This window comes from Callithrix jacchus, chromosome X, assembly GCF_049354715.1.
Source record: "Callithrix jacchus isolate 240 chromosome X, calJac240_pri, whole genome shotgun sequence".
In the NCBI taxonomy this organism is placed as follows: domain Eukaryota; kingdom Metazoa; phylum Chordata; class Mammalia; order Primates; family Cebidae; genus Callithrix; species Callithrix jacchus.
In genome coordinates this window covers 19,457,820-19,470,911 of record NC_133524.1, presented here as the reverse complement: position 1 = coordinate 19,470,911, position 13,092 = coordinate 19,457,820, and the positions used below count along the sequence as shown (strand labels likewise).

At 44.6% G+C, this 13,092-nt stretch overlaps 2 protein-coding genes across 56 annotated transcripts in view; both read left to right on the top strand.

Moving 5' to 3' along the window:
* ADGRG2 (adhesion G protein-coupled receptor G2) overlaps window positions 1–2,897 on the top strand; it is a 131,551-nt gene extending 128,654 nt beyond the window's left edge. For all 40 annotated transcript variants that reach the window (XM_035288468.3, XM_017968726.4, XM_035288466.3 and 37 more), the window contains one exon: window positions 1,176–2,897. In XM_035288468.3, coding sequence (XP_035144359.1) covers window positions 1,176–1,360 — 185 coding nt within the window. In that variant the 3' untranslated portion in view covers window positions 1,361–2,897. The remainder of the gene's footprint in view (window positions 1–1,175) is intronic.
* Window positions 2,898–8,389: 5,492 nt separating this feature from the next.
* Window positions 8,390–13,092, top strand: part of PHKA2 (phosphorylase kinase regulatory subunit alpha 2) — a 95,120-nt gene continuing 90,417 nt past the window's right edge. For all 16 annotated transcript variants that reach the window (XR_013531539.1, XR_013531538.1, XR_013531537.1 and 13 more), the window contains exon 1: window positions 8,390–8,897. Coding sequence is in view for 9 of the 16 variants with exons in the window: in XM_035289537.3 (XP_035145428.3) it covers window positions 8,820–8,897 (78 nt within the window). In the remaining 7 variants the exon portion in view is untranslated. The remainder of the gene's footprint in view (window positions 8,898–13,092) is intronic.

Sequence of the window (13,092 nt, the reverse complement as noted above, 5' to 3'; positions counted from 1 at the left end):
AGCTGCGTTAACCGTATTCGTCACCTAGTTTGCACAAATATTACACAGTTCAGTCTGAGCTGCCTTAGCGGGTGGGGCACCAGCAGACATCTCATTTGCTACCCAGGACCAGAAGGTCATAGTTTGGAAGCAACATCGTATTCGTCAACTCCATCACTTCTGAGTGTGTAACCATGGGCAGAGCACTTAATTTCTGAAACCTTCGTTTCCTCATCTGTGAAATGGGGATAATAGTAGTACCCACCATGTAGGGCTCTAAATGAGATAGTAAAGTGTTCCAGTACGGTTATGATCATTGTTACCATAATTATGTCATGAACTAACAAATGGGCTTACTATTCAGCTTTCTATATAGTCTCCCAATGATCTAATGGTCAGAAGGATGGTGCCAAGTAGCTAGAGGATTCCAGCACCTACACTTCCCTACAACTCAGATCCTGCTTGGGGTAGGGAAGGCCCACGTCCAAACCAACAGTTACCCTTGAGTGCCCAGCTGTTCCCTGGGCTGGACTCTGAAGTTGGAATTGGTAGTTTCCTCTTGAGAATTGGTCCTGTCCTGATTTAGTCAGAGGGGCTGGTTTAGTCTACAAGAGAGGTGATTTCTTCTTGTCTGACTGTTGTGGCTGGTTGCTCTGGTTTCTCTGGTACAAAGTTTCATTTTGTAGGAACCTAGAAAACCCAGAACATCCTAACAGTACATATGGGGGTCTCTGTTAACATTAACCTTTTGGGAGACCAAAGTATTACCTTAGCTTATATTATACATATGCTACTACTTGAAGTCAAAATACATCCAACCAGAGTTCAGAAGTGGGCCTTTTATTAATATATTCTTTTGCTTCAGATTTTGAGCATTTCATTCAAAACAAAACAAAACAAAAAATTGCCAAAGAGAACTGGTTTCTGAAGCAATCTCCAATTTGGTATGCTTACTTTGAGTGGCCTTAGGGAAGGAACGAAAAATAAATAAACATATATTAACGTATATATCATAAATGTTTTTAAAAACATATTTTACAAATATATGTTTTGTTTCCTATGATCCATGTTAGAGGAAGTAAAAAAAAAAGAAAAAAACAAATATATCTTTAAGAATAAAGCATGTCTAAATGTGTTCACTTTTTAATGCTTTCTGTGGATACTTCACACGCCCTGCTTTCTGTTTCCTTACACAGGAAATGCTTCTACAGAGAGGAATGGGGTTTCTTTTAGTGTTCAGAATGGAGATGTGTGCCTTCATGATTTCACTGGAAAACAGCACATGTTTCATGAGAAGGAAGATTCCTGCAATGGGAAAGGCCGTATGGCTCTCAGAAGGACTTCAAAGCGGGGAAGCTTACACTTTATTGAGCAAATGTGATTCCTTTCTTCTAAAATCAAAGCATGATGCTTGACAGTGTGAAATGTCGAATTTTACCTTTTACACAATGTGAGATGTATGAAAATCAACTCATTTTATTCTCAGCAACACATGGAGACTCATAAGCTAATTAAGGGCAATGATTATTATTACAAGAGAAAACCAAGGCTTTTAGACATTTGGTTTTTAGACATTTGTGATTTGGTTTCTTATCTTTCATTTTATAAGAAGGTTGGTTTTAAATAATACCCTAAGAATAAAACTCCTGTAAAGGAAACAAAAAAAGGTAGTGAACTTTCAGCCACCTTTTAAAGAGGCTAGGCTCTCTTTGATAGCTTCATATAAAGCAACTGTTGATTCAGCCTGTTGATGAGTTTAGCTGTGCATGCCTTTGTTTTATATAAGCTAAATTCTAGTGACTCATGTCAAAAATCTTACTTCTACATTTTTTTTTTGTATTTATTTTCTACTGGGTAAATGTATTCCTTTGTAGAATCGTGGTGGTTGTTTTGTCTTTTGTGATAATTCAGAAAATCCTTGCTCATTCTGCGAATTCTAAAGCTCCTTTTGGAGATGATATAGGATGTGAAATACAGAAGCCTCAGTGAAATCAAGAAATAATGATGCCAGCCAGACTGGGAAAATGTAAGCAGACAGTGCCACAGCTCATACAGTGCCTTTGAGCAAGTTAGAAAAGGGTGTCCTGTGTCCCCACTGGGCAGACACAGCCCTATGGGCTCATGGTATAGCAAACAGAGTCCCAGTCACCCTCTTGGGTGCATGACGTGTACAACCATACACAGCATTCGGTACGAATACCCACCTCCTGACCTCATCCCCAGTGGTCAGATTATAGAATCTGCACCAAGATGTTTAACTTTATACCTTGGCCACAGAGAGCGATGGAACTGTCATCCAGACCACGTGTCAGGAAAATTGTGAACGTAGATGAAATACATACACTGCCGCTTCTCAAATCCCCCAGAGCCTTTCAGAACAGGAGACTAGACTAGGATTCATTTTCTTAAAAAGATGGATGTATATATGGAAAAAATCATATTGGTGTTCTTTAAAAAGCAACTGCATGGTACATACATGGTTGATTGTTATGACTGGTACATTCTGGCCCAGCCAGAGCTATCATTATTTTTTAAATGTGTCTTGAAGAATGCATAGTGACAAGGGGAGCAGCTATTAGGAACAGGGGACTGTCCTGCACTGCTATTGTTGCTACATGTATCGAGCCTTGATTGCTCCTAGTTATATACGGGGTCTGTCTTGCTTCCCACCTAACATCTGCTTGAGCAATGCCTCAAGTATGTGCTTATTAGGAACATTTCGAAACTCTTTCACTTAAATCTTTTACTAATGTTCCCTTGCATATATTTCAAGTGAATGTTATATCTCAGACTAACCATAGTAATAATACACAGTTCTGTGAGTGCTAACTTGTCTTTGCAATATTTCTTATCTGATTTATTTGTCCTGTATTTATATGTTAAAATCAATGAAATAAATTTGCAGTTAAGATCTTTAAGTTTGGTAATTTTCACAAAGAGAAAACATCTGCAGTTTTTTTCCCTGGTGGCCTGGCATGGGAGCGGTAGGATGTGCTGATGAAGACAAACACAGTTGGCCGGGCATGGTGGCTCACATCTGTCATCCCAGCACTTTGGGAAGCTGAGGTGGGCAGATTGCTTGAGCGCAGAAGTTCGAGACCAGCCTGGGAACCACAGGGAAACTCCCATCTCTACAAAAAGTTAAAAATTAGTTAGGTATAGTGTTGTGTGCCTATAGTCCTAGCTTCTCAGGAGGCTGAGGATGGAGGATTGCCTGAGCCTAAAAGTTTGAGGCTGCAGTGAGCCACGATTGTGCCACTGCACTCCACCTTAGGTGACAGAGTGAGACACCGTATCTCTTAAAAAGACAAACATAACAATAACATCTTTTGGAAAACAGCAGGTACCCAGCAGATGCAACATTCAAGTGAATGAATGTTATATCTCAGACTGTGACTGAAATCAGAGCAAGGGTTGTTCTGCCTCATGAGATCAGTTTCTGAGGTCTCCTTTCCATTTTCCCATGACTCTTTGAAGATTATCTCTTCAACACATTGCCTTTGGCCTGTAGGCAATGTACATGACCCAGTTCAAATCTCATGTAAGTATCCACTTCCTCAGTGTCAAACAGGCAGGACTACTGAAAAGTGAGAACAGGATTTGGGATTTCTGCATTGCTGATTAGCATGTGCGATCCCCAAATACGGGAAGCTGGCCTCACCCTTCCAAGAGGTCTCTGAGCAATCTCTTCTTCCAAGGTCCTCAGCTCCCACAAAGATGTCAAGTATTAAATTGATAAGGAAGATGTGAGATCCTCTAGATTGGGGGAGGGGTGAGACCTCAGAAATCAATCCCCCAAAGCAAATTACATAACCAAAATATACATAAAAGGATGCACAATGTCCAGTATCTATTAGGTTCTACCCCCCTTATTTTTCCTATTGTGTCTGCGCTGTGGTCCTTAAGCTGAATTCTCTCATCTACTTCTTACTTTAGGCAGACATAGGGCAGAACAGAGAGTGTTTCTGTGAAGCACCCTCCTTTGGGTTTAAGATTGATTCCACAATCTGAGACTCTACTGTAAGGTAACAGAGGTGTGCCAATATTAGGAGGCAAGGAGTGTCAGGGCAGAGGCCAGTATTTAAAGTAGTATTTCCTCAAAATATTAGAGTAGTTGTTTTGTTTTGTTTTGTTTTTCACGAAACACTCTGCAGTCATTAACCCCACAAAGGAACTCTGCTGACTTCAGTGAGCAGCAGCATGATTGTTCTTACTGAAAACAGTGAAGCAAGCCAGGCAAGCACCTGTAGTCCCAGGTACTTGGGAGGCTGAGGCAGGAGGATCGCTTGAGCCCTGGGAGTTTGAGTCCAGCTTGGGCAACATAGAAAGACCTTGTATTTTTAAAACAAACAAAAAACGGTGAAACAGCTTCACTTGGGATACTGGGTATGTCTAATGAGGTCAGCTAGGAATCGGTCAGTTTGTTGAAGGCTGTTTAGAGGAAGATCTAATTTACTGCATAACCAATTCACAGAGTGGGCTTGTTTGGTCATTTGTCTCCATAAGAGTATTTGAAGGACTATTTAGTTTGTCTCTGTCTCTGCTCCTTGCTGCTGTAGTTGGAGTCCAAAGGTCAGGAAAAAGGAAAGACTGGGTAGGCATAAGAAGAACATAAGCTTCAGTGTGAAGAATTATCAGTATATCCTTTTTGTTTTGTTTTGTTTTCAAACAGTCTCATGCTGTCGCCCAGGCTGGAGTGCAATGGTGTGATCTTGGCTGACTGCACCCTCCTCCTCCCAGGTTCAAGCGATTCTCCCACCTCAGTCTCCCGAGTAGTTGGGATTACAGGCACCCGCCACCATGCCTGGCTAATTTTTATACTTTTTGTAGAGATCGGGTTTCACCATATTGGCCAGGCTGGTCTTAAACTCCTGACCTCAAGTGATCCACCCGCCTTGGCCTCTCAAAGTGCCGGGATTACAGGTGTGAACCACCGTGCCCAGCCAGTATATACTTCTTTCTTTTCACATTAGTTTCCGTGTACAGCTTCAAGAAGTCAGAGCAGGCAAAAATGGAATATATGTTCTTCTAGAATACATTCTTTTAAATATATTTAATAAACATATTCCTCACTGTAAAGAAATCTTACGTTCCCTGGTGTTTCCTCTCTTTATCTCTGAGTCTCAGTTGAGCTACAGGAAGCTGGAGCAGAGACAAATTCAACATGCTTTAAAATGTAATGAAAAACAAAATGATCTCCAGTCAACTAAATTATCAGAAATAACTAAATTTGGTGAATTGGTCATTTTCGGCAAATTCATTCAAAATTGACCCTCTGGGTCAAAGATGGAGTACTTTTCTTTAGAGTCAAAGACCTGAACCCTACAAAAGAAACATGTATTGGTCTCCACCTTGGATGTTAACACGTGGCAGAATGATGGCAGATCCTCTGGTTGGGGTCAGAAAAATCATACATGGTGCTACCCCAGGGTCCAGTTCTGGGTTTCCATCCTTTTTCTTTTGAGATGGAGTTTCACTCTTTGTTGCCCAGGCTGGAGTACAAATGGCTCTTGGCTCACTGCAACCTCCACCTCCCAGGTTCAAGTGATTCTCCTGCCTCAGCCTCCCGAGTAGCTAGGATTACAGGCACCCACCACCGTGCCCGGCTAAATTTTGTGTTTTTAGTAGAGAAGGGGTTTCACCATGTTGGCCAGGCTGGTTTCGAACTTCTGACCTCAGGGGATTCGCCTGCCTTGGCCTCCCAAATTGCTGGGATTACAGGCATGAGCCACCACGCTTGGCGCTAAGTTTTTATCTTTATGGAAATCATGAATCAGCTTCAGAAACAATAATAATCCCTATCATATATCTGATTCTTGACAAATATTTGAGAAATGACTTGGAGACAAGTTTCTACTGGGTGATAACCAGAGAATGGCTTCATGGATATGGGAACCAAGATATCACAGTTTTGTATCTCAAGGATATGAGGATACTAAAATATGAGGCTGATTCTTATATAGTTTAGCTTACTGGTCCAAAATGAATCACTAAAGTTTGCTTGGAAATTTAAAAGCTTAAAACAGAGTAGCCTTCCTTCTTGATTTTATCCAAGAATCTTGAGCTTATTGAAGAACATAGCTTACATGTTGCTATGCAATAAGCATAGACCAAAGCCTAAGCCTGTAGACTGCCTGTACAGCTAAATAGGTGCATGTGTGTATAGCAGGAATAGCAAAGAATGAAGTCAAGAAACCGAAATGTTTCTATAATAGGTGGAAATGCCAGATAAGGAGCAAAGATCATCAGTTATTTCCCATATGGCTGCAAAATAGACTCCTAAAGGAACTAATGGAAAGAAAAGCCACAGTGAAAAGAAGCAATGATCCCAGATTTCAGATGCAGATGAATACATGACAATTCTAGCAAGTGTACCTATTCAGATTCCAAAACGTTTAATGATGATAACAATGTCTAGTGTTTTTTGTTTGTTTGTTTGTTTTTGAGACGGAGTTTTGCTCTTGTTACCCAGGCTGGAGTGCAATGGCACAATCTCGGCTCACCGCAACCTCCACCTCCTGGGTTCAGGCAATTCTTCTGCCTCAGCCTCCTGAGTAGCTGGGATTACAGGCACACACCACGACGCCTGACTAATTTTTGTATTTTTAGTAGAAACGGGGTTTCACCATGTTGGTCAGGCTAGTCTCTAGCACCTGACCTTGTGATCCGCCCACCTCAGCCTCCCAAAGTGCTGGGATTACAACAATGTCTAGTTTTATTCACCCCCTAGACCAAAGCAAATTCTTCATGGAGGCACATCACATGGATTGCTGCATAATTCAAGAGCCAATATTAAGGAAACAAAGTATTATATGAAGTAATATGTGAGCCGATGAGGAGTTTGGTGCTTTAGTTGAGTGACAGAGTAAAGCCATAGATTTATGTTCTGGAATATCTAACATAAACTTGATTAAGGACCAAACAAAGGAACGCAACTAAGCAGGACTGATTTCATTTATTCATGTGAGCAACATTACTTGAGCTCCAACTATATGCTCAACCCTGTAACAAGGCATGGTAGGAGATACCAAAGACTGTTTCAGTGAGTAACATACATTCCAATTAGGAAAATATGCCTCATCCACACGAGAAAACATAAATGACAGGAGGCAATACACTGCGGCCAAGAGACAATGAAATTAGTTATGATTTATTAAATATTTTTATACCAGCCAGGCTTGTGCTAAATGCTTTATATTCATCCTCTTGATCTTAAGTCATACTGTGAGGTAGGTGCTATGATTATCCCCATTTTACAGATGACAACACTGAAGTTCAAACATGCAAAACAGTATGCCAAAGGTCATACCACTTGTAAATGGCAGAACTGACATTTGAACTCAAACTGAACTAACTCCAAGTCCTAAACTCTTCTTAAAGAAATGGCTATAGAAACTCAGAAAATGGAGAAAGCTAATAGAGATGCTGACCTGGCCGTTAAGATAGGCTTCTTAGTCAAGGAGAAGAGGAAGGGCCGAAGGGTCCAAGCGTAGAGTAAATGCCTGGAGACTGGCAAAGAGCTTGCGGAAACAATGATTACATTAGTCTAGCTGTCCAGTGAATTCCTATGTGGGCCAGATTTTGGTGAACAATGAATACCAGGCCGAAGATTGTGAACTGTAAGTTATAAGCAGCCATGAAACATTACAATGAATGCCAAGTTTCAAGCTGTAGACCTGTGAGAGATGAATTGCGAACCCGGCCGCGGCAGCGGCGCCCAGGTGACTAGGGGCGGAGTCACAGGCTCCAGGGGTGTCGCTGGGGCACTTGTCCGGGCCTCCCCCTTTTTCTTCCGGGCTGGGCCCCGCTACTCCGGTTCCGCTAGGCGGCGGAGACGGGGCCAGGGTCGGGGCTACAATCTTGGCCCGCAGAGGGGTGCCCAGGCGGCCGCGGTGGGCGGCTCTTTCTCCTGCCTCGGTGGGATTGGCACCCATCTCGGAGGCCTCCTCACTACCACGTAGGGAAGCCGACTCGTCCCCCGCCCAGAGCCCAGGTTCCCCTAAACTCCCGCGGGCAGCCTCCTTTTTCGTCCCCCACCCCCCAGGGTCGCAACTCTGAGGGTTCCGCTCTGCGGCGGAGGCGGGGCCGAAGGCGGGAATGGGGGGTGGGGACCGGGCCAGACGTCGTCACAGGCGGGAGGCGGGGCGGCCTCCTTACCTGTGCCCCTCGGGGTTCCAAGGGTTCCCCTCTGCGGCAGGGGCAGAGGTGGGGTGGAGGCGGGGCGGGAGGGGCCAAGGCGCCCAGGTGGTCTCGGCTGGAGTTGGCAGCCGGCTGGGGAGAGAAGGGACTCAGGGAGGAAACGTGTTTCCCGCCGGTTGCTGATTTCTCAGCGGCTCTCCCGGACCGCCCCCTTTTCCTTCCCTCTCAGGCCGCGACTTAGAGAGTTACGCTCCGCGGTGGGGGCGGGGCCAGGGGCGGGGCTGAGCACGGCCTGGGCGGGCTGGACTCTTTTTTCCCGCCCGGGGGACCTCCTCTCGACCACCGGGATGTAAAAGGGGCTCAGCAGGGGCGTCCTCGCTTTACGCTCGGAATCCTATTTCCCGCTGCTCCCGCGTGGCGTCCCGGGTCCCGCCAGCGTCGGGAGCCCGGCAGGCCTGGCCTAGGCGGGACCTTCGTCGCGCCAGCCCCCGTCCCCGCCCCCGCGCCTCTGGTTGGCTTGCTTTCCAACCGGACTTTGGGGCTAGCGTTTAGAAAAGTCTCGACCTCCTCCGGCCCAGTCCCATCCCGGGAACTGACTGAGGCTGTGAGTGTCCAGGAACCAGGCCCGCTTGGAGGCCACAGCCTCGACGCCCCGCGCCCACGCGGCAGAGCGGGCTCTGCGGCCCAGGAGCCTCGGAGAGATGCGGAGCAGGAGCAATTCCGGGGTCCGCTTGGACGGGTACGCGCGGCTGGTGCAGCAAACCATCCTGTGTTACCAGGTAAGGAGGGACCGCCTACAGGGAACGCTTAGAACTGCCCGCTCGCGTCACGCAGTCTCCTCCCCAGGCCTCTGGCCTTCTTGTGACCTGAGACCTTGCAATTGAGTTTCCTATTTGAATCACCTTGTTAGCCAGTGATTCACCCCATTGCCACCTGTGCTCCTTAAAATTCAGGGGACCTAATTGTTGCTACGGCTACTTTTCACAGAATTATTTGGCCATTGTTCAGGATGAGAATGAGCCTCCCCCGTGCCCTGGGTCCAAACTGCCTCTTTGCATTACTCTGCTTTTTTTTGGACGAGAAAAGAGGTATGGGGGTGTTGGACAGACAACACTGAATGAAAACAGTAGACAGGAGTGAAGAAGTTCCTGAAGTTGACACAGGACTCTGCAGTGCAGGGCGACAACTGCTGTCCCTCCCATGAGCTGACTTGGTAGAGACCCACCTGGGAGGCCTTTAGGGGCTACATTGGTTGCTATTTTACAGATAAGAAAATTGTAAGGCCAGAAAGGTCACTACGTGTAGCAGGTCAGCCCCGAAGTCTCCCAAACTCACAGGGCCCTATGACACTACCCATGTGGCCCGAGGTCTGAATGTGCCTGCTATGCTTTGTGTTCCTGGGCTAAAATTATATGTGGGTCCATCAATGTAAGACCACTGAACTATTTTTATTCCTAGTGAAGACAGCAGCTATGTTTCTTGCCCTCAATCAACAGCAACTATTTATAGGGCCTTCAAAGTGAAAAGAAGGGAGTGGCATTCACGGTTTAGAGGCTTGGCCTGCAAGTTGGGAGCCATGGTCATTTCCAAGGCACTGACCATTTTCCCTTCTTAGCTAATTTCTTAGCCTTGCTTCCTCACTTAGGAAATATTTGTGGTGTATCTGTTATATGCAAGGCACTCGACAAAGTGCTGGGGTTACAGAAAATAAATAATCATAGTGCAGTAACATTTATGCATAGGGCATAGATCCAAATTCCCTTATCTGGTTTGGTTTGGTTTTGTTGTTTGAGGCAGGGTCTCACTCTGTCGCCCAGGTTGGAATGCAATGGTGTGATCTCGGCTCACTGCAACCTCCCCCTCTTGGGTTCAAGGGATTCTCCTGCCTCAGCCTCCCGAGTAGCTGGGACTACAGGTGTGCGCCACCACACCTGGCTAATTTTTGCATTTTTAGTAGTGACGGGGGTTTCACTGCACTGGCCAGAATGGTCTCGAAGTCCTGACCTCAAGTTATCCTCTCACCTCGGCCTCCCAAAAGTGCTGGGATTACAGGCATGAGCCACTGCACCCAGCCTCAGAGTCCGTTAACCTGAAATCCTGTGGACCAGTTGTGGTTTGCCCCTCAGAAAGGTTTGGCTTTTAGAAAGGTAATATGCATACAATACTGTATATACCATAATTACAGCCAGATCTGGACAGCACTCCTTCATCAAACAGGTTATTACTTCCACATCAGAACAGGAGCATTCACATTGAGTGGGATAAGAAAAGGCTGAAAAGAGTTTCACATTAGTTCGGCTCATCTTTGGCCACCAGAGAGCTTGCTGCAAACTTAGGAAAACACTTTAAGTTTTCAGAGCTTACTGGCTTTTGAGATTGCACATGAAGGATTATGGTCTTTATTTTGGGAGCTTTGAGGAAGGATCCCTCTCCCAGTTTGTGGGAGCAGAAGAGTCCTATAAGAGATGTAGTTCAAGTTGAGAGCAGGAGAAGTAGGCAGGCAAATGAAGGTTATTTTTCCCCTTCCTCCATGGAATATAATTACATCTATAACGTATTTTAAAATCCAAATGGAAGGCCGGGCGTGGTAGCTCACACCTGTAATCCCAACACTTTGGGAGGCCGAGGCAGGCGGATCCGAGGTCAGGAGATCGAGACTAGCCTGGCCCACATAATGAAACCCCATCTCTACTAAAAATACAAAAATTAGCCAGGCATGGTGGCGTGCACCTGTAGTCCCAGCTACTTGGGAGGCTACAGGAGGAGAATTGCTTGAACCCGGGAGGTGGAGATTGTAGTGAGCAGAGATCATGCCACTGCACTTCAGCTTGAGCAACAGAGTAAGACTTCGTCTCAAAAAAAAAAAAAAAAGAAAAAAAAAATCCAACCCCAGGCCTTGTGGTCCTCGCAGGAGTACGCTGGCTTATGGTGCACCCTTTCCTGAAGGTCCTACTACAGCTCCTCATTCCTTGAGCATAATTATATCTCCCCATTGATGCCATGAGATCCTAAGTACAGAGACTTCATCAGTTTCTTTGCATCAAGCAGTGGCCCAAAGCATGAAAAGTACTCATTTTTTTTTTTTTTTTTTTTTTTTGAGACAGAGTCTCGCTCTGTCACTCAGGCTGGAGTACAGTGGCTCGATCTTGGCTCACTGCAACCTCTGCCTCCCAGGTTCAAGTGATTCTCTTGTGTCAGCCTCCTGAGTAGCTGGGACTACAGGTGCACACTGCTACGCCTAGCTAACTTTTTATATTTTAATAGAGACAGGGTTTCACTGTGTTGCCCAGGCTGGTCTCGAACTCCTGAGCTCAAGCAATCCACCTGTCTCAGCCTCCCAAAGTGCTAGGATTACAGGCGTGAGCTGCCGCGCCTGTCCGAAAGCTACTCTGAAGTCCTTGATGGTAAAAGACTTCCTGCAGGATCTGAGCCATCCTAATGACCCAGTTACCTGTCCAGGTTTGCCTTCCCTCAGAAGCAAAAGAATTGTCTTCTCATTAAAGCAAATCTGTGGGATTGGACTTTCCTCCCCAGCATTTTAATGATTAAAAAAAAAGTTGTGTGAGCCTTTAGTTGTATTTATTTTGGGGGTAGTTGGGGAGTAGCTCTCGTGTTTGCCCTCTTTTTCCCTTCCCGTGTTGTCAAGCTCTTTTGGCTAACCAGAATACTCCAAGCACAGTTCTGCAGGGAAATCCCATGCATCCACAAGTGCAGAATCACACCCATCCACCCCCACAACTAGTGTTCACAGTGGGAGAACTCTGACCCATTCAAGGCCTCATCACCTTCTCTGAGTAATCTTAGGAAGGTCACCTAACTCTCTGGAAAAACGAATAAGCACTTTTATGTTATGTATATTTTACCACAATTAAAGAATGAGCTGCAGAAAGATTTCCAAAGTTTATGCTGACTCCCCACCTTCTGTAGATATCTGTAGATGTTTTTGAGGCGTTGTTTAATGTCAGCTGGTAACAAGCTCTGAACTGTTTCTGATTTGCTTTTGAAATTGAGATTGATTTACATTGGTTTCATCTGCTAGAAATCATTTGTGTTAAATATGTCAAGCTAATCATCATTCTTCTGTTAGAGGCAATAGTTGGTTCTTATCAGCTAACGTCTTAACTAATCCCTTTTCCTATATCTGTGAACGAGAAGAACATTTACCATTAGTCATTTGCTAAATAGATTTGCTGCTAAATATTATTTGAATCTTTAATGCAAAGAATGAAAGAGCTATGGTTACAAAAGGGTTCTTTTGCAGATTTGATTTTGTAAATATATACTCTAGGAAGTATCTTTAAAAATTTGTTGCCTTTGCCAGGTGTGGTGGCTCACACCTGTAATCCAAGCACTTTGGAGGCCAAGGCGGGCAGATCACCTAAGGTCAGGAGTTCAAGACCAGCCTGACCAACATGGTGAAACCCCATCTTTTTAAAAAAAAAAAAATTGTTGCCTTTAAAAGAAGAAATTTTTAGATTGTTTTGGCTTAGGTAAGAAATATTAACTTCATACATCTTCTTCACTAACAGCTGTTTGAAGGCTCCTTAATGAAAGTGTGAAGTATGAAGTAGTGATAAGAGAATATGGTTCAGAAGGAGAAGCAAGTGTTCACTGTAACTACAGATTATTTGGTATAATAAAGCAAATAACTAAGAGCCTGGGACAGTAAATATTGTTAGTTAATGGCCGTGGAATTTAAAATGAGAAGAATGGAATAAATAAAACATGGAATATGGAACAAATAGTAATAAAGAGGAATCGGGGAGAGAATTTAAAAAGATATAATTAAGTACTAGAAAATAATAATATGGCAGAAGAATAGGAAGAGACTGGAGTGAAAGCATTCCTTTTTTTTTTTTTTTTTGAGATGGAGTCTGGCTGTGTTGCCCAGCCTAGAGTGCAGTGGCATGATCTCAACTCACTGTAGCCTCTAATTCCTGAGTTCCAGCCATTCTCCTGCCTCAGCCTCCAGAG